Here is a 25,149-nt window from a genome sequence, read left to right on the forward strand (position 1 = left end):
CAATGGCCGATTCATGGCTAAAAATCGGATCAATAATCGTAAAAAAAGAAACGGAAAAAATCACCTGAAGAATACTAACAGTCCACTAAATCAAAATTCACAAAAAAATGTTTGACTGCAAATTTAATTCCACTTTAAAAATGACTTAAGAAATTATTTTTAAATGTATCTTCAATACACCAAATCGATCTGAAAATCACTTCTCAAGGTCCACTTAGAAAAAAAATGTTAATATTAAATCTAAGAATGTGGACAGATTTCGAGTAAGTTTTTTAATATAGCCTCTTAAATTGTGGAAATCCGCATTTTTTAATGTTAACACTTGAAAAAAAATATGGATTTACACATAAATTGATTTAAAATTATATTGAAAAAGAGGTAATATTTTACTCTTAGATTTTCAAACATTTGCATAGTACTTTTGTATGGATAGTCCTGAAATTTTATGGGTGGAATGACTAATTAAAATTTCATTGAAATAAAAAAAAAACAAATGCTAAATTAATTTGCAAAATTGTCAAGAAAAACTTTTTGTTTTGTTGAAATATTTCACTGTTATTCTCAGATACAGTAGTTGTTTGGTAACTGGGCGTTGTATAACTGGGCTGCTTTTTAACTGGGCGCTCGATAACTGGGCCGTAGCCCACTTAAAAAGCAGACAAACGTCAAAAAACCAAAACAAACTGAAATGACCGAGGGGTAGGTAAATGTAAAAATCAAGTTCAATAACTAAACAAAAACTTTTTTCAAACATTTAACAAATTTAAAGTCCCAATAAGAAAAAAAAGAAGTAAACAGTAAGCAAATTTGAATAACTTTTTTTTTGTTTCATCAGGAAAATATTATGCATCGGTAGTCCCCTCGTATTTTTTTGTTCAGCCCAGTTAGCGAGCAGCATTTTTTTGATTTGGCTTGTGTCAATAAGGATAAGGATATTTCATTTAAAAAATGAAATTGAAATCTACCTAAAACTAATATAGGAAATATTTGACATCAGCATAGTACAAAATATTCAAATTAAAAGAAATAATAGTTAATTTTAATTACTTAGGCCAATGCAAATTTTATTTCCAAGCTTTTGCCCTACTCCGTCCCTCCTTTCAAAATTTCTTCAAAAAATAAGGGGAGAAAATTATGATTGCCGAAAAATTAAATTTTCACTGAAAAATGTTATAAGATTCAATCTATTAAAAACTATTTAAAAAAATTGCATATGGTTTATTTTTGCATTTTAATCAAATAGTGCGCTTATAACATCGGATCGGAAAAAGACGGAAAACTTTAGTAAAAAAAATCATCAAATGATACCTTTTTGGATGCTTTTTGTTTCTATATCTTGAAAATATTCAATTCAATTCAATTCGGTTTTATTTGTGAATAATCAAGATACAATGAGTTCCTTTAGGTACGCAACAGAGTTTTGGTGTTCCTTTCAGCTGTGTTTTACATCGTAATTCAATCGAAAAATTATTACTTATAACTATGAAATAGACAAGAGTAAGAAAAAGTTTTCAAAAAACTTACAGAAAATATCTTGAAAATAAGGCTTCATTTTTTTAAATAAATAGGCAGTCAAAAAGACCAAACATTCAATATTACGCCCTGTTGATATGTTAGTCTTGATTTAATTTTTTTGAAAATATTTTTTTCGAAAGGATCAGAAAATTTCACGAATGTTTCATATTTTAACATTGTAAATCGGACCATTATTAGTTGCTGAGATATCGACATTAGAAAATGGTGGGTTGTTTGGGTGAGACTTAGAAAACATCAATTTTCTTGTTTTTAAACCTTTTTTTTTTTTAATTTATATTTATTCAGATTTTCTCTTCCATGTACATTCATTCAGTTAAAATATTATTGAGTGTCCAATCACAATCGATGACTTTTCACCTCAATTTTAAATAATAGCAATTTTCATTTATTCATGAAATATTGTAGCTTTCGCTATTCAGTGATTTCAAATGTAGGAGGTCCTACATGTACAAAAAGAAAAAGGGATACCTTAAAACTAACTTATAAACTATATAAAGAGCGGATCAATGCAGCTGAAAACTGCAATGATTTTTGTCGAAATGCATCAATTATCTTATTGGACATAACATCCAAAGTGTCAACTTCGGCTAATTGATGAAGTTCACTGGTGCTGAACCAGGGAGGAAGTTTCAGAATCATTTTCAGAATTTTGTTCTGAATCCTCTGAAGTTTTTTCTTCCTGGTTAAGCAACAGCTTGTCCAGATCGGCCATGCTTTATGCTGTGCCGATCTGGACAAGCTGTTGCTTAACCAGGAAGAAAAAACTTCAGAGGATTCAGAACAAAATTCTGAAAATGATTCTGAAACTTCCTCCCTGGTTCAGCACCAGTGAACTTCATCAATTAGCCGAAGTTTACACTTTGGATGTTATTGTTTTTAAACCTTTGCATGGCAATATCTCAGCAACTAAGGGTCGTATCAACAAAGTCCAAAAAAGCAAAATATAGAGAATTTTCTTAGCTATTCAAAAATATTTTTTTTCAAAAGTGGGCAAACATGGGCACTATTTTTAAAAAATCAATAACTGCGACTATTTTGAAAAAAGTTTAATAAAAATGGCTATAATTTGAAAACGGTGCACTTTATCAAAATTTCACTTTTTGATTGCAAATTCAATTTTACATCAAAAAATGAAATTGAAAATTTTTTGCGACCAATATTTCGATTTTTTGAAGAAAATTGTATTGATTTAAAAAATCATAACTCGGTCAAAGATTTTTTGCCCATTCTGGAAATTTCTGAAAAGTTGGCATTTGGTGTCCTCTAAAACACATCAAATAATAAAAAAAAATAAAAATAGTGTTTTTTTGCAAATCTTTAATGACAAAAAGATATATTAAAAATCACCAAAATTTTTTTACCGTGAATCAATTTTTTTCAGTGTAGTCCATATCCATACCTACATCTTTTCACATATCATTTTTGTATGGACAGCTGCCAAATTTGTATGGAAAATTATATGGACAAACTAATGATGCAAAATGGCTTCTTTGGACATACCGAAGGCACCAAAAAAGTATCAGCCGGATTAAAAAATATACAAATTAAAATTAAAGAAAAAAGACCGATTCCGTAGAGAACTGCTCAGAAGTAAAGTTTTTCGTTGTTGTTGAATTTATTTTCTTTTTTTTTCCCCCGATTTTGGTTATTTTAAGTTTTATGTATAAAATCAGAGTTAATAATATTTTTTTGCGATTTTTTTTAAATAATTGGTAGATAAGCTTAGACTTATATGAATATTTACAATTCGATATTGCTTAACAAAGTATATATTAAAATGTCCAGGTTTAGGTCCAAATTTTAATTGCATAATCAATAAAAATAAAATAAAATATCTCAAATTGAAACTGAAAAAAAAAAAATATTTTTCTTTTTCTCCTGGAGAACTCCTCCACACACTCTGAGCTGTCATAATCCGTATCGGTTTATTCATGTTTTCGCAAAACTCACAGAGTGGGACTCCTATACTCTCTTTAGTGCAATAACCCCATCACAAGCCGCTGAATGCTGAATGAATGTGTTGGCGCTACGCCACTCAGCCGTTGAGATATTTCTTTGCCGTAGCTTTTGATCTCTTTCCACGGCTAGCTGCGCCGATGCGAAATGCAATTCTCAATAAGCATACGTGCTTTGATTTGATTGAGGAGAGATGATGCTCGGGGTGGCCTTGCAACCGAAACTGCATTGTTTGGGTTGGGGTTTTCTTCTTCTATGGATGGGGTGTTGCTAAACTGTGTCGATTGGAGATTGTTTTGATTGGGAAAAATCTTTTCAACGAAAATTTATTACAGGATATGAAAGTAGAGCAACTGACCGTGCAAAATAATAGCAAAAACTGAATCGCCTTCAAACAGCTGGAACAAATCACTGGTTCAAGGCACATTATTAGCATAGTTAGAAAGAAGGAACAGGAAGAAAGCCTCCTCCAACTTGGGCGCGTTGGAGTGCATAATGGCAAACACAATAAACCAGGCCCATAACTGCACCACGGTAAGGGCCACGTGCTTTTAGGTTATGTTATTACCTAGGTATAAGCTCTCTTTAGATTATGCAGAACCCACCTTCAAGCCAGTATGTGTCGCTTCTTCTGTTTTCGTTGGTCTTTGGTGAAACGACACGAACCAAATACCAACAATGAGCTTTCCTGGTTTTTCTGGCTGGCATTTATTTTGACTAGCTATACCAAGTATGTAATCAGAATTAAGGTGACACTGTGAAAAAAAAAACTCATTGAATTTCGAAAGACCTATAAAAATCTGTTTTTTTTTCTTTAAAAAAAATTATGAAATAAAAAAAAACTAAACAAATATTATTACCGTTTTCTGTGAAAATCACCAATCAAGCTCAAGAAACCGTTTGGACCTCAAACTCCAGCTTTAAACTGAAACCAGTGTATAAAAGCTCACGGGAAAAGCGTTAGGGTATTACCATTTTGTTTAGTGCTCCCCCGGTGGTGTTGTTTATTGTTGTTTCCCTTTGCGCTGGGGGAAGCGTTACGTAAACGTTATAAAAGACAGCCCGACAGAGCAAAGACCCTGCTTCCAGACCCACGAATAAAACGGTGCAATGAGGTCTCACGCGGCCGCGGAATAAAACGCGGTCATAACACGCCCCCGCGGTGCATGTTGGTGACTTAATGAAGGTGGAAGTAACAGAACTGTACTTTTGTATTATATGTTTAAAAAAATACTGAAATGTAAAAACCATGACCTGTAATATATTTTTTATTTTAAAAATGTGATTTTTTTAATGCTGTACTCTGCTTTAGAGTTGAAAGGATTTTATAGAGAAAAAAATACAAAAAAGGTGTTGTTAGGGAAATTCTCGTATGTTTGGCAGGTTAAGCACTCGCTCTTAACTCCATCCAATTTGCTGATTTTCACTATTTAAGCAACTAATTTTACAAAACTTTTGATAGAAACTTGCTTGCTCACTTCTTATTGAGCTATTTATCACTCGATTTCAGTTGAAAACGCTTTTAATTAGCTTTAATTGAATGTCAAAGTTCTGACCTGCCAACATTAGAGGCACGCTGGAATTAGATGCTGTTCCCCTACAAGGAGAAAAATCAGATCTGAATATCGTGAACAAGCGTTTGAAAAACGTGAAAAAATCGACATTTTTTCGGAAAGTGTCGAAAATATCTAAGAATTTTTATTTCAGAAATAATTTTTGGAAGGAAAATTTATTGTTTTTTTTTTGATAAAATATACTGATTTCGAGATAAAGCTTTTTTTAGCCTGAAAATTTAAGAAAATTTGCTTTATTTTTTCAAAATAGTGGCCATTTTAGTCCATTTTTGAAAAAATATGGTCGAAGAGCTGAGAAAATTTTCAATCAATTTTTGAACAAACTTAATCCCGCAATTTAATGCTAAGACATGGTGTTGTAAAGAATTGAAATAACGAATTATGAGTTTTTCTTCAATCAATCAAATATCTTGGAAAGTATTGATTCCATTTTTAATGTTTAAAAGTGAAAATCCGGAGAAATTTGGTCACCCTTTTAATACAATTATTTTCAGATTTTTTAAATCATTACTTAAATTTCAAAAGGGCTTTAATCGAATAATTTCGAAATAAGATAAATTTATTGATTTTGTTTAGCTTTTCAAACTATTTTTTCAGAGTTGGACGAGAAAAAATATTTTTTTTTTTTGGAAACGGTGCAAATTCAGTTTTAAAACCACAAATGATTATAGTGATGCCTTTTACAGGTAAATTTTCCAATTCCATTCTTTGCAAAAATCTATATTTTCCCAAAAATTAATAACTTGTCGAAAAACAAATCGGTAGTAATGCACTAAAGCAAATAAGTTGGTCAACTTAAACACATCAAAGAGCTAAAAATTCGAAGGGAATTAAGTTTGGCAAAATCGTGATTTGGGATAAAAAGGGATACATTTTTTCGATTTTTTCCGTAAACTCATTTTTTCTGCCTAGTTCTGATCATAACCTACAACTTTGCCCAAGACACCAAAACGATCAGAAATTATCTTCTCGAGGCACAGTTATTAGGTTTCAAAATAGTTTATTCGGAAAAAGTTGAAAACGAGTCCAATGAATTTTATCAAACATATATAATTCAAATGTTGTCATAAAAAAAAACTTCTGAAGAAAATGTACTAAAAAAACAATTAAAATGTATGTTTTGTATTATTTCCATAGATTTGTAAATATTATTTTTAATTCATCAATGTTATGACAATAAAAGAATAATTGTCCTAATAAGGAATAAATTATGTTTTCAATTGCATAGATCTAGGGTTTTTTTTTCTCAAAAACTATTTTCCTGCAAGAGAGCACTAGCAAAAACTAAACTAGAAGTTTGTAACCTCCCTGCAAATGCTTATGAATTGATCACAGTTGAAAGGTTCTCCACATCTCTGAATTACAAATGTAACAACCTGGTGCAGAAATGTTAAATTCTATGCAATACAGTAATTAAATTAAATTTTTAAATCCCTTTTCAAACAATTAATCAATATCTGTCCTTGAAATGTTAACTAAAAAAAAACTGCCCTAAACTTTTAAATTAATCGTATTAATTACAAGATTTTTTTTGCTTTCGTTAAAATTTAATTGCCTTCAAATTTAAAATTTTATATATTTTGACATTAGATTTTGACAAAACGGATCAGTTCAAACATAAACAAAGTTGTATAACCTCAAATGTCTAAATAGTTTCGCAGAGGGTTAACAACGTAATCAAGACATAAACTCAGGGCGTAAAATCTCAACCGGAAGATCATTCCCAAAAGAAGAGAAAAGCTTACAAAAACAGCAACGATGATTAATGTTGGACCACCAATTAGCAAACAATGGCCCCCAAATTGCCCTATACCTTCCAAAAGTTACTCCACTACGTAGAGGACACCAAACAATGCTTCACTCCTACATTTTAAGTATTTTAGAGATGACCTAAAAGAAATCCATTAAAAAATTAGGATAAACATTGAAAGTTATATGCAAATTTATCAATTAAAACTGCAACCTACCGAATTCCACCTCTTAAGAAAATATGTCTTGGTTTAATTTTCCTCACAACTCTCACATTACACCTGACTGGATGCAATTTCACACGTTTACAAGTGCGAATTCTTTCTCCACTTCTAAACTCTCTTTCTCGCTCGCCATGGGAATGTTAATGATTATGCACGCCAAACATTCGAAAACAGTAAACACACATGGAAGAAAAACGCACTTTGTTGGAGAATAACACACACGAGAGATGAAAGAAGAGATGCGAGGAGAACGACTCTGTGATTATGCCACTAACCTACAGAGCAGACAAGAGCCGTAACGAAAACGCGCGAAAGAGATGTGGATTTATAATGTTATTAAAACTAAATTGGATGCAAGCGAAACGGTGGAGAGTCAAATCAGCTAGCAGGGTTTGATTGGCATTTCTTTTTCCAATTTTTGAATGATTTTGATTTTTGATCTAATGAGTTTACTAAAAAAAATGAATTGGTGTATTTTGGTTTTGCCTTAAACCTAGAATTTCTTAAAAAAGGATTTTTTATCAATATTACTAAAAAAGTGATACTTATTTTTCAATGTATCAAAATTTCCATAAAACCCTTAAAACGTCCCTGTCGGAACTGCGTGTTTATAAATACATAAATAACTCATTCGCAGCACATTTCTGGATTTGCGTGGCGTGCAACGCTGAGATACTCTCACGTCACACGCCGCTGCCTCACATTCCGTTCCAATATTCTGACGGCTGACAGAGTACAACGACACACACACATAACGCAACTTATCATTATTGTGCTATATGGTAATTGCTGGTATGTGGAGATGATGACTAAAATATGTTTGATTTTGATAAGCACTTGAATTTTCTATATTTTTAATGTTTATTTATTCAATGATCAGTTAAGCATAATATTTTTATATAATCATAGTCTTCGTATAACTAGATGGCATTGCAATGGCCTTATCATGTTTTATTTACACTCAAATCATCTTCTTCGTAATCTAGTTTCTTTGTTTGTAGTACAGTTTAAAAATGGTTTACCGAAGAAAATTCAATCATATTTTTGAAATTTTTACCGAACAACATCTTTTTTTTGTAAATGTTTTTTTTTCAATTTAACATTATTTTTCTTTGTTTACATTTTTTCAAGAAGACAATGCTGTTGATTGACTCGTCAACTATCATAGTGGAACATTTCCACTACTATTTCCCATCAATTTTAATTTAGCTTTCCCATCCTAAAACTGTTCAAATATTCAAACCAACTTTCCTCAAGTCCATCAAACTGCACCGCCATCAACTTCCCCCGCAGGCCACTGATGGGCACTGAATATTTGAAGTTTAAAATTATTTTTAGCTTCAGCGAGCATGCATTTTTTATGCTCCAACACGAAACTTCCAAACGACCAAATCGCGCGAAGCATTTTCACTTTTTTTCCTCTTCCAACTTGAGTAAATTTTCCACCAAACCACCTTCACTAAGTCTTGCTTTCGGTGGAAAATTTATCGATGCATCAACCAGTAAGGTAATTGCAGATTCATTTTCCACCCTCAAAGTGCCGATGCGTGAGGTTATGTATAGTGGCACTTTGCTGGGCTAGGTTAGGATAGAGTTAAAAATCTGTTGGAGATTCATCACGATCGACTTGTCGGTTGACTGATTTTTGGTTATTTCGATGCAAGATTTATGTATGAAATCTAAGAAATGCATATGGCTTTGGCTTTCGCAAGTCTCGTGCCGCTTTGCAATGGAATGCATTTAAAAAAATGCATCACGAAATTTGAGAAAGAAAGAGAAAACATCTGCTGCTCTCGAGGACCGGTGAAAATGGTCACAAAGTAAGGGAAAGGTGGCAATTTTGTTTGCTGAAATCCTTTTTTTTCGTGTTCTTCGGGGTATCTTTGTTCTCTGGACCTTTCTACCTGGATTGCTTCCTTGCACAAAGCAGCCACGTCGGTGGCAGGTGCAAGTCGTTTGATACTTGATGGTAAATCGATAGCAGAGCAAGTTTACATCGAAACGTTCATCAATTATGAGCTAACTGCCATTGAATGGTGGAACTTTCCAGAATACACACGTGGAAAAGGATCAAAATTGAGTTTTCCTCTATTAAAAGAAACAAAAATAAAAAGTATGTAAGTTCTTTAAAAATAATTTAATTCTAATTGATACTGAATCATGATCTAATTCAGACTTAAAGCGTATACTTCTTATCAAATTTAAAATCTAATCAAACGCACGTCAAGCAGCCCACTGTAAATAGAAGTTACAAAAACCTAAACCTCACAACTCGTTAAACCTAAACCGTTGCGGTGTGGTCTCGAAAACAGTTAATCAAAGCGGAAAAACGATAGTGTTTCTTGGTTTTACAGTGCTCTCTAGCAAACCAATTTGGAACGGCACAATTCGTCACCTGTTGAACGGTGGAACGGAAAGTAAACAGAATAAGCGATAAATAACAATGAAAATAATAATAATAAAAGCAAAACTTGACCTTAGCAAGTCATTGGAACAGTTGGTCAGACAAAAGTTCGATCGGCAGTGACCCGTTCGGAATCAAGTGGTGGAGTTTGTTGTAAGAATAGTTTACAGTTCGATAAAGGCAATTTCAAATGTTTTGCCACCGATTGAAGAAGACATGAAAAATGAATTTATAATATCTTGATTTTTCCACTTTGCAATCTCTTAATCATACAGTAATTTTAGACCGCCTTGATTCAAGCCTGATTGAAATTACACAGAACAACAATAAACGAAAAAAAATAAAAAAGATAATCTAAAAAGTCGAGTGCAATTTGGTTTTTTTAATTATCTTTTGGAAGTGCTGAATGGTTTTTCTCCGAAGTTTTAATCGAGAATTAGGATGGACCTTAACGAGTTGCAGACTGGACTTCGTCATGTATATGTGATAAATATTCAGCCCGAGTTGCTTAGAAACTGATTAAAGGGAATAAAAATCGTTCGCTCGTACAACCAAAAAATTGCATGCAATATGTACGAGGATAAACCCACACAATTTCTCCATTCAAACTTTGAAGAAAACCCATTCGGTCCTCCCAGAAGATTTTTGGAAAAAAATCAAACTGCTCGTAATTCTAGGAACCTTCTTGTTCATATATCTCTTCGATTTGCAGAAAAACAGAACTATAGAATAGCATTTAAGAAAGTATTAGCCAATGATATAGAAAATTAGGCTTTTCCATGTATTGTTTTTTAAAGTGCTTAGTTAAAAGTCAATTTATTTAGAATTTTTAACTTTTATGAAAAAAATTAAAAATTGCCGCAACCAAGAAAATTTTATAGTGAATTTGAACGAATAGTACAAACAATTTTTTTTAATCACTTTTTCAGTAGAACCATTATTTAATTTTTACTTTTTGTCAAGAAATATCATGATTTTTTTATGATTAATTTTGTATTACCCAATTCTATCCCAAAGTTTATTTCTTATGTAAGTTTTCAAAGGCTTACAAGAACCACCGTGATCTCGACAATAAGTTGCATTTTCAGTTCATTTCGTTGTTTCCCGGTAGTTAACTCTCGAAGAGCCAACTCCGCCTTTGAACGGATTTCTTTCTAAAAATTCGCTTACATTGAATAATTTTTTTAACCAATTTTGAATCTTGAAAAATCGTTTTAAAGGAAAACTTTTGAATTATTTTATAGTTAGGAGTTTAATGATTTCACTTGTTTTGTAAATGCTTTGAAAAAATAAAATATTTTCCATGTGTCAACTTTTGGTGCAACTTAAAAGCTAGTGGTTTTAGTTTAAAAAAACCTCGTAAAAACCCCGAAAAATCGAAAAATGATTAGCAACTTATGAACAACAGGAAATAGGCATAAGGAAATGATTAGAAGTTGTAGAAAAGTCTTAAAACAAAAAGAAAAATAAAGAAGATAAATACCTTCAACAATATTCCAAATAAATGGAGAAAAACATAAAAGAAGACATTTTTTTTTCCTTGAACAAAAATTGCTCAAAATGGCCTCCAAAGCACGGGAAAATAAATATTTTCGAAAAAATATTTGGCCGGTAGAGGGTTTAAGAACATTTTGAAACATTTCTTATAGAAAAGTCTAGATTTACTGTTTCGGAAAAAGATTGAAAAACGATCGAAAACGGTTTTTAAAAAGGAGGCTTTTGCGATATTTAGAAAACTTAAACAAGATTATAAATTAATGTATGCAACATGTCCACTTGTTTTAAATTTTTAGTGTGATTTTTTAAAGCTTTCAAGTCTTGAAAGAAAAGTTGCAGGACATTTTCCAAGATTTTTGAACAGGATGCTTTTCTTTTTTTTAATGTGAAATCGCAAAAATAAATTATTTTTTTCCAAAATTTTAACCTTAAACGCATTGAATTTGAAAACGGTACACATTATCGAAAAAAATGTTTTTCGTCATTTTCGATTGCAAATTAAAATTTGCATCTTAAAAAGTTTTTTTTTTTAAATTTCTAGTGATTAGATGTTTGATATTTTCCAAAAATCATAAATTCTGCAAAAATTCATTAAGCTAAAATGATACATACAAAAAATTAAATAACAAAATAATAACATTCATAAAAATTATAGATCAGAACCTATACCAGTTCTGAAGAAATCAAATCGATTAGAAAATAGATTCTCGAGAAACAGTTTTTTGAATATTCGCATACCCATTTTGTGTGACCAGCCCTGAAAATTGTATAGAGATTTGTGCAAATGCAAGGACAAAATTTCATCCGAGTCAACAATACAAAATAAAAAATTTAAAAAACCGAAATTCTACAAAATTACTCTCTAGTTTAATACATATAGTCTGTGCTCTCTGAGACGTAAACTAATTGATTTTTTTTAGAATTGATCAAAATTGTTGACATTTATTTTATTTTCATCGCATATTTGTCTAATAAACGTTGAGTATCAAAAATTATGAATGAAAAAAATTATTTTTTGTTGAAATAGATTTTTGAGTAATTATATAAATAAGAATAAATTCATACCACTTTCAGCCAACTTATTAAAAAATGATTTCAACTCATTTGTCACCTCTCCCCGCAACGTCCCTGCCCTTTCACGATAAAAAATACACAGAGTGAGAGTCATCCGGCACTACCGCTTTGTAGATCTTTCAAGCGCAACACTTTGCATAGCAGTTGAGGCGTATCGTGACAGAACGAACGAAATGAGAGGAGAAAAAAAGTCAGCACAAGAATAAAAGTAATTCAGCATAAACCGGAAGCCGGCTAGGAACACTGAATCATCACATGTGTTTACTCTTTCACCGAGTGAAATAGAAAATTTTAGGTGTTTCGAATTAGTACTTTTTTCACGCGAAATCACAACCAAACAATAATAAAATCGGAGTTGAAAGCAAGCTCAAAAAAATAAAACTTTACAATAAACCGGAAATGGCTAATTGTTGTCAGGTGGTGCGTTTTGGTGCTCAATCCATGTTGGTGCTGTGTGTTAGTTTGGCGATGACCTTTTGCGGAGCAATCGACCCTGTACACGGAATATATATTTTATTTGGGGGGCTTGCGTCGATGCAATGGGTTAGATTTTGTGGTGGGTGTCAGTCAAACAAACTTGGGTTCAAAACATCAACTGGGGTCCAGTGGCATACCATATTCTTGACGAGATTTTCGTGCTCAATTTCCAGGTTGTTCTTCTTGCTCTGCAAGACTCGGGGCAGCGAAATCGAAGCCATGGTGCGATTAGTTGGGGTATTCCGGGGTAGTTTTGAGCACTAATTTTGTGATAAAGGTCACAGTTCAACTTCACGTCGTTGACCCACTAAGACATCACTTTTTCTTCGGATTAAATCCGCACGATTTGACCGCGTAAAACTAGGCGTATTCCGCCCTCGTGAAAAAAAGAAGTAACACGATCTATAGTACACACCTCTCACTTCTGGACACCAGAGAGTATCTACTAGTGGCAATTTTCGTAATTATTGCTCACCACTACTACAGCCCTAGCCCCAAAACAGAGGGCAATCCCCGCGTGGAGTAGGAGTAGGTTCTCTTCCAGGTACGGCGGAATGAAGTCCCGGCTAGAAGTGATTCTCTCAGCATGACATTTAGGTCGAATTTGCACACGCGTTACTCCACCAAACCCCGGGTATTCCGACCAACACACGTCTGATCCGTCCGCACGCCCCGTCTGAACTGGCCACGGCTTTGGCCCATCTGAAGAACCCAGAGTTGTAGCGAAATGTTGAATGAATGACCCTCCCGCCCACCCTATCCAGTCCCACCAAAGAAATCGTAAAGAGATTGAGAGAGCGAATCGCCCCTCTCTCGAGAGAGAGCGCCAACCACAGACAACGAGAGAAATAGTAAAAAAGTGCATTCGCTCTCTCCCACAAACAAACGTTGCACAAACACAACCCCAGCCCTCGAAACCATCCGTCACAAGACCAAACCCTCTCCTCAGAATCTGCAAATGTTTATTGATATGAATCATAACGCGAAACGCAAAGTGCACATCCCGCGATTGCACCTGGTTGTAAACAAACCTTGACAGCTGTCGCGACAGTTCAAACGCCCCTCAAATTTGCTCAAATCCCACTCAGATCGCTCCAATCTCGACCGAAGCGCCCCTAATTGGTATTTGTAAACAACGTCGGAAGTGGCAATTAACAAAGAACCCGCAGATTGGTTCCAAAAAAATCACACGCACTATTTCAAGCCACTAAACTTACCCGCCAACGCACTGAACGCACTAATGTTTAAAACGAATATCTAACCTACAAAATAACCGAATTAGTTAGTAACACTTGCACAATTTGCGTGCGAAAACAAAAAAGTTTCAAAAACGTCTGGCGAAATTTGGCTGCAATTCCAGCTGCGCAAACACACACAGAATGTCGTAAACTAATACTAAAAGTCTGGAAGGGAATGGAACTTTCAGATGAGAGTGGGAGAGAGAGAAGTGGTTGTCCCCCTGGCGGTCACGGAGGGAAGCTCACATCAAAACATCTGGCGCTCTCTCACTGGGTATCGTTGGAAGGGAAAGGTCTTGTGCTCTGTGGCTTTTTTAATTAAATAAAAACAAAAATTAATAATGTCATGCATGCGGTGAAGGGAGGTAATTGTGCTTATGAATATTATTGCGCGTCAGTATCGCGTGAGCAGCAGTGCCGGGAAGATGGTTTAATTGTCGTGTACGTGTTTTAATGTATTTGTGTGATGGAATTGTTTTTGGTGGTGGTGCTGATGGTGTTAAATAAAACAAACATTCAATTTACTAACATTGAGTCCAAAACCTCCTACAAACCTCTATACCACTAGGTGACGTAGAAATCTCTGCGCATTCTAGATATATGTTTTTTTTTTGTTTCTGTCATACGACTGCTAAGACCATAGAGATATATGTTTACTAACATACCTTCCAATCCCCGAGGTTAGCAAGGTAGCGGCCAGGAGCCCCTTATCTTACTGGATAGTATTACACGCTGATCTAAAGATGAAAACATGGTATCTCCCGTGATGGAATATTGTAACCGGATGAGAGTCTAGTGCTATCATACGTTTAATTACAGTTAAACAGCAAGATAAGCGTTGTGCAGCCATCCGGAATTGTGCGACCTTTATTGCTAATGCTAATGCTAATACTTAAATAAAAACTATAAATCATAAATACGACGATCAGATCAGCAGAAAACATATTATTAAGAAGTGTATTTCAAGTTTCTAAATTAAAAAAAAAGAAGGGAAAATTTAGGTGGATTGATCCATGGAGTGAATAAGGTATAACGTTGGTCTCCCTTTCCAGTGATATTGTTTAGAACAGGGCTGTGGAGTCGGAGTCGGAGCCGGAGCCGGAGTCGGTGGAGTCGGGTCTTTTTGGGGACCTGGAGTCGGAGTCGGAGTCGGAGTCGTCAAAACTCGAACAGCTGGAGTCGGAGTCGGAGCCGGAGTCGGCTAAATTTTAAGAGCTGGAGTCGGAGTCGGAGTCGGAGCCGAAGATTTCTGATAACCCGGAGTCGGAGTCGGAGTCGGAGTTATCTTAAATTCAACAAAAAATATGTTTTTTTTTTATTGTTCAGTATTTACTATATAACAGCATAATTAACAAAACTTCTTATGTTTTTAATTGTTTTTTACGTCGTATATTTTTTTTCTGATAAATCGATGCCATTATGTTTTTGAAACTTTTTATTGTGATTGGAAAGCTCTAATTGTGTTATTTCACTATAATCACTAAATGATAACCTCTTACCCAAATATGTAGTATCATAATTTAAAAAAATATAAAAAATATTGGTTATGTAGTCAGACATATCTAATTGATTCAAATATGACCAAATTTCATCCAGTTCTTTCTGAAAAAAGAACACACACAGTCATCTTTTACCCCGATAGAGAATGTCTTGGAGGTTTTAAATTAAATCATTTTTTAGGAAAAAAATTACGAGGTACATAAAAAGATTGAAAATAGTAGGGGAGAGTGGGGAGACTTGATCCCCTTTTTTTGTATCGCACATAACTCTGTCAATGTCTCACAAAACTATAAACTTTTTGCATGAATTGAAAGCTTAAACATTCATCTATGTTTGGCTAATAAGGGTATTTCCTCAGATGAACTCTTCGAATCATGCCAAGCGCTTTAAAAAATATTTTAAACCGGCATTTTAAAAATGTTAGGGGTAACTTGATCCCCCTTTCAACATTTTGAAGAAATCTTAAGCAAAATGTTTCTTATTCATCCAAACTTTTAATTTTCTATAAGTTACAGCAATTTCACATAAAACCTGTACGTTTGTGTTCAAAATATAACAAGTTTAGTATGTAAAATATTTAAAAACTTAAAATATTATTTTTTAGACCAAAATTAAACATGTTTACAAAAGCTGGAAATTTTGGTTTACAAAACTTTTGAAAAAAAGTTCAAACTGCAGTAAGTTATGTACAACTATACTAAAGGAAACTATGTATGAAAACCCAGCCCAATTAATTAATCTTGAGGCTGATTCCAGTGACTGTAAAAATGCAGGGATCATGTCTCCTTAAACGCACTTTTTTAAACAATTGATTGTAAAAATAGTATGACGATAAATTCAACATCAAATGGTAAGGGTTTTGGAGTTGATAAGTTTATCAAACAATTCATGTATAAAATTTTTTTTGGGAATAATTTTTGAGTGTTTTCTATACATATCAAAACAAAGAAAAAAAAGATCTCTTGGAAGTTTTTTGCAGCTCGTTTTACAAAAATGTGTGTAACTCAATCTAAACATTGTTTAATTTTTTTCTTCGTTTTCTACAGAGAGTTTTAGTTAATTTCGCGCAACTTTCTAGAACAAAGCTAATTGTTTTACCCACATGCTGACGAGATACAGGCTTGGGATCAAGTGTCCCCGGGGATCAAGTCTCCCCACTCTCCCCTAATTACTGTTTTTGGAAATCGAAAAAGAGTCACTGACAGTTTAACTTTTGTAACAAATAAAATAATTAAAACTAACAAAAAATATCAAAAGAAGTTGCAACTAATTTGAAATAATCATTGAATGTTGATGTTGATTTTAGGTAAACTATTTTGATATCGTTGCAAATCATCGTTGAACAAATCTCAAGACTTCAGTACAAAAATGAACTAATAAAAAAATGTATAGAAGAAAATGTAGGATTTTAATTTATTTTTCAAATATTATTAAAAAAAAACGAAATCAAAATATTATCAACCCGTAAGAATTTTCTCATACTGTATGTCCCACGCCAATATGACGGAAGGTGATTATCAATGCAAATCAATGTACCTTAAAAAAATGAAATACTTGTGACCTAGAAAATATTTTACTTGTGGATATTTGTTTTTTATTATATTTTAAGTTTTTTCATATATTTTGATGGAGGCGCAAGATCATTCATAAAGCTTCGTTTTAGGTGAAGATTCACGAAGTATCGTGCGACTCCTTTTTAATGTATATTAATTTTTAAAATTAAAATAAATTAAAAAATTCCAGGGTAAAATATTTTCCTTGTCACAGATATTTGAAAAGGAAACGTCCTTTCCACGAGGAAATTGTTCAGATACATTGATTTGCAATAATAATCTCCTTCTGCCATGGCGTGATGTCCATGTACGTCTTAAAAAACAAAAACAAAAAAAATGTTTCGTTAAAAATTGTCATTTAAAAAACAAGGTGCCTGTCACTGTGCTTCTTATAAATGTCAGCTTGAAAAAGAGCAAATTGAATTTTAATATTCAATAGATCATTAAGGCCAGGTTTCTTTTAATAATTCATTCAAAAATAACAATTTAATATTTAAATTTATTAGCTTTGAATACATTATTTGCAAATTTTAGGTTAAGCAAATAAATCCAAATTTACTTACAAAACTGTTCTTCTCAAAATGCCTCTAAAACTGAAGATATTTTTTGATATCTGTTTCCATAACGTATAAAACTTTTAACCTAGAAACTTTTTTTTCGTTTTGTGATTCGAACTTATTTTTCTTGAGAAAAACATGACGCTTAGAGAGTATTTAATCTTATTTATCAATGTTTTAAAAATAATTAACTGATAATAGTTGACTAACTTTTGAAACATTTAAAAATATGTGGAGTCGGAGTCGGAGTCGGAGCCAACCATTTGTTGAAAGCCGGAGCCGGAGTCGGAGTCGGAGTCGGCTATTCTGAGAAAGCCGGAGTCGGAGTCGGAGTCGGAGTCGTTTGAAATATGACCCGACTCCGCAGCCCTGTTAGAAATACATATTATAATAAAGAGTTTCTCGCTTCACTTTTCATGCTTGTAGAAGTCTCCGGTTAAGTAAATACAGTTAAAGCTCGATGGATAACATTGATTGTTTGTCAAACCATCAACAACTTGATAATTAATCTTGAACTAAAAAAAAAACGATGCTCTCGATAATTATGACAAGTTTAAAAGACAATTCTAATTAATGATTGTTTTTTACTCTTCGTCAAAAGAAGCTATTTTACGTGTATTATTAGTTTTTTACAAATGGTTTGCAGGATGGTCAAAGGAAATGGTTATTTGAATTTATAGAAAAAGTTAAACGTTATTTCTGAAAAAAAAAATTGTTTAAAGATTTCTTTGTCAAAAATAAAAATATTAAGATCTGTTCTTTTCGAAACGAAAAAAAAAACAAATTTTAAAACAAAGCCAAAAATTTAACAGTATTCAAAAATGTTTACTTAAAAGTGCTTTGAACTTGGTGACGATTAAAATTAGCGAATTTAATTTTGCATCTAAAATATTAATTTTACATATTTTGTAACAATATATCCCATAAATTGCTTTTCACGAAATATCAACTACTTTTCAAAGATTTTGTCACCCTCCCTCCAAAATCGGCTCAAGAAGTCAGGGGACAGAATTTATTTTTTCATCTTCAAAGTTTTAATGGAAATTTAAAAGCCAACAGCTAAATTCATTTAAATGTGCATTCCTCGCGTTTAGAATCGTTTTTAGCATGTTCATTCAAAAATCATTTGAATTTTAGGAAATTTTCGATGTACAGTACCGCAAAAAGTTTCTGCTTCTATAAAAAAATGTTTTCGGCATTTCTTACTTTTTTGGAAAATCAATGATTACAAATCAAATGTACGAGTGTATAATGCATTTTCCGATAATTTTTCATTGAAATGTTGAATTCTTGCTTGTAATTTCATTTTTTTTATTTTGATCCCTTCCCTCCCCCCCCCCCTCTCGACATTGGCCGGATTTGGAGACAAAAACTTTTTTATATCAGATTTTTAAGCTTTTGTACTGTGCAAAAAAAAAAAATCGAAAGTTGAGAAAAAAACTTAATTATGGATAAAAATTTAAAAAAACTAATTATAGTTCAAAATAGTCTTAAAATTTTGTAAAAGACACCAAAATTGATAATGTTGAATAAATTTTAAATTGAATAGGTAAGACTTGGTCGGTAGTAGGTACTATTGAATAGGTAGAACAAAGTTTACATAATTTTTTATATGTACTTTAAAAATTTTATGGCCTGCGATAAACTTTTTATTTAAAAAAATCTTATATTTATTAGTATTGATCACTTCAAAAGTTTTCATTCATACACAAATTGACTAGAACAAATACCAACTCGACACCTATCGCGCCCTGATTCATTCATCATACGCCCTTTGCGAAGCATCGCCATATTTGTTTGTTTTCAAATCACCTGCGAGCGAGCGAGCGACGACGACGTCATTGAAGTAAAAGTGCTGACAGCGCGAAAACTTCATTCACTTTCGGGTCTTCGTAACATACAGAAGAGAGAGAGGGACGAGCACTTGTCTCTTGGAAAATTGTTGTGTTATCGCGCTTGTTGTGTCATTGTTTTGTGTCTTTTTAAAATTCCATTTAAATTTCAAGCATTCCGAGCGACAACATCCATCAAAAGCATTGTGGTTTGGAATAGCAAACAGAATTGGCAAGCCTGCTGACGGCGAAGAGATTGGCTGCCACCATGGCAAGTAAGGAAAAGTGAATCGAGGCCAAACGAGCAAACGCACAGACACACGTACATCGGTTCCTTTCACTTGACGCTGGAAACCCTTTGAGGCGATGTCCACTGCACCGGAGGGTTGTTCCGTGGCCGGGGACGACGACGACGATGGCGATGGGAGCAGTAGTGTCACGTGGCATCGGCTACTGCTGGCAGGGAGAAGCAGCAGCTTCTTCGATACACCAGAACCAGCGGAAGAAAGCGCTCCGGAGAGTCTGCTTTCGGATGCTACCGAAACGGCTGGAGAAGAGGAGGATGCGTTGAACGCTGTGCTGCGGAACGAGGGCTCTACGAATTATGATTCGGGAAACTTTTCGTTCTCGGAAAGTTCCAAGGGGAAGACGGCAGCGAGTCCGGGAAGTCAGGATTTGGCCCACGAGCGGTTCGTGCAGCTGAATACGGAGCTGTATCAGACGCGGACGGAGCTGTTGACGTACAAGTACAAATGGAACGAAATCCGGAACGAGGTTGAGCTGGAGTGGACCAAGAAGCATCGGCGATTGGAGGATGAAAAGAGCGGTCTGCAGCAGGAGGTGGAGCGGTTACAGGAATTATTACGGGTGTCGGAGAACAGGGGTTTGACGGGTGGAAGATCGTTGGAGATTTTGAAGCTACAATCAGAGCTGGATCAGGCAAAGATTCAGCTCGACTGCAAGGATCGTGCAAATGTGGTCTTGAAGGAGAAGATTGCCGAGCAGTACTGTGATAGGGAGAATCTTTCGCTCGAGGTGAGGAAGCTGGGGAAGATTTTGCTGGAGATCAAGAACGAGCTCAGCTCGGTGCGCAGCTCCGAGCAGTGGTTCCGGGATGAGTTACATACGTGCCAAAATGTGAACGCCAAATTGAGGGAGAGTAATTTACAGCTAGAGAATCGTATAAGTATAGAAAAAGCCAACAACGATCGATTGAAACTGGAACTGCAGCAAGTGATACGGAACGCGGAGGAGGTTGAGCGAAGGGCTATCAAGGAAAAGGAAGACCTGCTGGAAAAATTGAGTTGCATAGAGGCTTCCAACAAGTTGGAAAACGTTTCCGATTTCGTACTGCAAGAAACGCTTCAAAAATTGAAGGATTCGTCAGAAAAGATCAAATTTCTCACCGAATCCAACAATGACTACCAGGAAAGGACGGAACAACTGGAACGCAACCTTGCACTCCTCCGAAGCAGTCTCTCCAGTCAAGAAGCGGTCACCGCAGCGTGTAAAAACAAAGAAAGTGAAACCATATCAAGAATTGCGACCCTCGAGACAGAAAACGCCGAGCTGAAGGCAGCCAGGGAGCATGCTCGGCAGGAGAACACCCAGCTCCATCTGGATGTCGCGCGGCAGAACTTTACCAACCGGGACCTAGATGTCAGCATTGGGCACCTGCGGGCGCAATTGCAAGTTTTATCGATAAACTTTGAAAACACGCGACGAGCGCTGGCTGTGAAGGAATTTGCGGCGGACAAGTTGGACCAGGATAATCGCGAGCTTCGGGAACGGTATGTCCAGGTGGAACGATGTCGCAAGGATCTGCAGCGCCGGCTGAGCATGAGTGAGGCCGTGGCGAAGGAACAGTACGAGCAACTGCTGGCCAACTTTCGCACGATCCAGTCCAAGAACTTGGACCTTGAGCTGAAACTAGGTCAGTGCGCGGAGTACAATGAAAAGTTCCGGAGGAGCGAGCAGGTCGTTCGGCAGCTGAAGCAGGACATCGGGGAGTTGCAGGAACGGCTGCAACGGGATGCGGCCAAGATGAGCTCGAGTAGCGAGAGTTCCATCGGAACGAGTATTAGCAGTAGCAGCTCGGATAACAGCAGGGAGGAAGCTTCTGAGGACGCTAAGAACAGCAACACGTGTCAGAAGCATGGCCAGAGTCTTCCCGAGGACGATACGCGGGAGCTGAAGATTCTGCTGAAGGTGATCGAGAGCGAACATCGCCAGAAGCTGAAGCGGTACGAGCTGAACAACAGAACGCTGTTGCGTAAGGTCAAGGAGCACGAGCGTGCGCGTAGGGTAGCTGAACAGCAGGTGGAGTCGCTGGAGAAGGACGTTTGCCGAATATCGTCGATGGAGTGTGAGCTGGCTGGGATGAGGGAAAAGACGATGCTGCTGGAAGCGGATCTGGAGTCGGCGGTTGGTGAACGCGACACGCTGAAGGGAGAGAAGCTGCGATTGGCGATGGCTTTGCAGAACAGCTGCTTGGTGCAGGTGGATGAGGACATCTGGAGCTCGTTTCAACGTATTTTTGCTGACTTGAGGGACAAGCAGCATGTTAGCAAGGAGAATCAACGCTTCAAGGAACTTCTTAAGATTAGTGAGAGGAAGATTCAGCAACTGGAGGAGGAGCTCAAGCAGTCACTGTCTTCGTCCGAGGAGAAGAGTACGGTGATAGAAAATTTGAAGCTTGAAGGTGAAATCCAACGCGTTGAGAGTGATGAAATACGGTCGGAACTGACTGTCAAACGCTTCCAGTTGGAAGATTCCCAACGAATCCTAACAGAAATAAGTAGCGAACGGAACTCACTGCAAGATTCCATCGGAACTCGCCAGCTGGAGGAGGGCAAACTTCGGGATCAGATCGACGAGCTGCAGAAGAAGCTTCAGATTTGTGTCGTTCAGCTGGAGACGGCTTACGCGCGACTTCAGCTGTACGAAGAGTCCGAGCGGGTTCTGGAGGAATCCCGGCATCGGTTCTTCAACGACGTGCAAATACTGCGGGACGAAATCATCGCCGAGAAGCAGGAAAAGCAAGCACTACAGGACGCCGTGGCGGAACTGAAAACGGAACTGGTCCGCATGGTGGAATGTAATCTCAAGGTGGGTTTGATGAACAGCTCTAGAATTCAACGGAAATTGACCCTAAATGCTTCATTTTAGAGTGACCACATCGCCAGTGACCAAACCGACAACAGTGTCGCCAGCGTTCCCAGCCTTGATTCGGGTGGCAGTGATTCGGCGGCACCGGCCAGGTTCGATGAAGAATCGCTAAAAGCGCTCGTGAGCGAGTGTTCGCGTCGGAGTTCGGTAAGACCCCTTCAGGAATGCGTCGCTTCGCTTCGGGCGGAGATGCACCAGCTGAACTCGGTGGTGCGGCAGAACGGTAACCAGCGGTACCACGTGGTTTCGCTGATGGAGGAACTCCAGGACGCGACCAATGGGACGTACAACAGTAGATGAGTTTAGGCGCGTGATTTCCTCCGCGGGAAAGAGTTTTAAAAAATCGGGCAGTGTGAGGAAATTCGTGGTTTGACGAGGGGGAATCGGTTCTGAAGGAGAATTGAGTACTTGACGTTCAATTGCATACTTTCAACTCGAGTGAAAGTAATGGTCAATTGAATTTTAAGTTAGTCTGAATGTAATTGATTGGGGAGAGGCTCTTTGGCAACACAGTATTTGCAATTGTTAATGAATATTATCGAAACACACGGAAAAATTTCCAAAAAATATTGTTGGAAAATATGTTCAAAATTTGGCAACACTGTCAAGAGTTGTCAGTAATTAAGAAAATTATGCATAGCTTTTTCCCAAATGTCATGAATTTCTCTATAAATTTCATACTTTTCGAAGCGAGAGGTAGAAGTTTGTTATTGATATCGGAATTCATTTTAATCAAAATTTGTACTGCCATGTTAAATACATTTTCCGATGAGCCACACACTTTGATGATCTGGCAACCCTGTCGTAAGTTTTATCCAATCAAGGGAAATTTATCAATATTTTTAGTTGAAAAAAAAAAAATACTTTCAGAACGATTGCGCTGTTTATTGTTCGATAACAAATTTTGAGATCTGACAACCCAGTCGTAGTATGTTTACAATGAATTGTTGTACTTAAAAAAGCGATAGGTTGAAATCTGGAATTGAAATCGGAATTAATTTTAATCAAAATTTGTGCTGCTTTGTTTCTGATGAGCCAGTTATTTAGATGATCTGGCAACCCTGCCATAAGTTTTACCACTCAATGGAAATTAGATTTTTTTAGGTTGAAACAAAATCGGGACTATTGTGTGTACATTGTCCGATAATTTTGTAAACTTTATCAATGAAAAATTAAGAGATCTGGCTACCCTGTCGTGAAACGTTTTCACTTTAACTGATTTTTTTTTAAATATTTTTTGACGGAATGTTTTAGGATGTCAATTAAAATTGCAAGAAGCTCTAATCGTAATGAATACCTATTAGCAGATATTTGAAAAAAAATCTGGCGATCTGGGAACACTGTCATGTATCCGTTTTCAAATATATAATTAATGAATTATTATGAACCATTTTATCTAAAGTTTCGTAAATTAAAATTCAACTTTTGCAAATATTGTGCTTCTACTGAACCTGAGATTGTTCTTACAAAAAAAATCGTCACTGTTTGTTAGAGATGTACGTTTCACTGGTTGCGCCCATTCTTCACCGTGCACATAAACTACGTAGCACCGTTTTTTTTCGCCATGATCGAGATTACCAACCAACACAATAAAGCGTTGCTCAACCATAACTTCACTGAAAATCACAATTTACTAATAAGATCCATCAATGTTAGTCGTAAAGAGTAATGGAAAAGACAGCAAAAAAGTCATCTCAAAATAGAAAAAAAAAGTTAAGCACCGGTTCAACTCTCAACCCACAAGCCACATCAATGTTAGATAAGTGCAAAAGTTACAAATTCATCACAAATTACACAGGCAAAACTAGGTTAGCTGGGCAGTCGTTGCCAAAGTGGCTGTTTGTAAATTTGGGTTTTTTTGACATGTTTTAAAAGTTTGTTGGTCACTTTGGCTGCGATGGCCAAGCAAATAGATTAGTTGATATTAGAGTACTTATTAGGTTAGCGAAAGTAGCTTCCAATTGCATTTCTAGTTGTTTTAAGTTCCTTTGGCTTGTTTATTTTACATCGAGAGTATGCGCTTACATTTTCACTAAAGCTTTAATTGAAATCGAATTTATGTTGTTCTTATAAAAAATAGAAGATGCTTTGTTCAACTGTGATGCTTTAAGTTATTTTATTCGTTCCAAGTAATTACATGCTAAAACGTTTTAGTACTTCTCAGATATGCCACTGCACTAATCGTTTCGCCTGTACACAATACTAATTTAGTTCTACGATTTATCGCTAATTGGAGGCAATTTGAGTGATAGCTTGCTAATTAAATCGCTAGTTCAGCAACTGTTTGAGGTGTAATTATCCTGTTCTCCTGATAAGGAGAGCAATTTAGCAAAGTGTAGGAGAGCAAAAAATCATCGATACACATATTTACCCATCTTTAGCGTAGATATTTATTCATCAATTCAGAATGTCCGGAGGGGATTTGTAAATGTAAAAGTGATTCTTCCAGAAAAATGTTTGGCGTGTATTGCGGTGGGATATTTTCAGGAAAATCAGCAGATGAGGTTTACCATATATTTATTCATATTGCAAAAATAAAACACATTTCGTAGCACTGTTCCGTAAATTCGTCATGTTTTAATTGTTTGTTTGAAAGAAATTTTCCGTACCTCCAAGCGATTACGTCATCAAAAATCTTTACTTAGAGTTTTTATTCAAAAAACCTCTATCTTCTCTCTAGTTAGAAATACTGCTAAAATTATTTATCAACGCATCCATTTCTAGGCCTCTCAAAACCTTTAAAATCATTTCCGCTCATTTTTGACATTTTAAAATGTTAATTTTAGAATTCTGAAATGATGATTATTGAA

The 25,149-nt window shown here is 35.5% G+C and overlaps 2 protein-coding genes across 8 annotated transcripts in view; one reads left to right on the plus strand and one right to left on the minus strand.

Moving 5' to 3' along the window:
• LOC120412715 (huntingtin-interacting protein 1) overlaps positions 1-13,859 on the minus strand; it is a 38,395-nt gene extending 24,536 nt beyond the window's left edge. For 2 of the 7 annotated variants that reach the window (XM_039573297.2, XM_039573291.2), the window contains exon 1: positions 12,629-13,151. In XM_039573297.2, coding sequence (XP_039429231.1) covers positions 12,629-12,712 — 84 coding nt within the window. In that variant the 5' untranslated portion in view covers positions 12,713-13,151. Of the gene's footprint in view, positions 1-12,628; positions 13,152-13,708 lie in introns of those variants that run through there. The other 5 variants (XM_039573298.2, XM_039573290.2, XM_039573292.2 and 2 more) reach the window with 3 other exon arrangements.
• Positions 13,860-19,187: 5,328 nt separating this feature from the next.
• Positions 19,188-24,672, plus strand: LOC120412751 (myosin-11-like). The gene is made up of 2 exons (XM_039573344.2): positions 19,188-22,279; positions 22,340-24,672. Exons 1-2 carry the CDS (start codon positions 19,538-19,540, stop codon positions 22,637-22,639), a joined length of 3,042 nt encoding a protein of 1,013 aa, XP_039429278.1. The 5' UTR covers positions 19,188-19,537; the 3' UTR covers positions 22,640-24,672.
• The last annotated feature ends 477 nt before the right edge of the window (positions 24,673-25,149 follow it).

Source organism: Culex pipiens, chromosome 2, assembly GCF_016801865.2.
Source record: "Culex pipiens pallens isolate TS chromosome 2, TS_CPP_V2, whole genome shotgun sequence".
NCBI classification, from domain to species: Eukaryota; Metazoa; Arthropoda; class Insecta; order Diptera; family Culicidae; genus Culex; species Culex pipiens.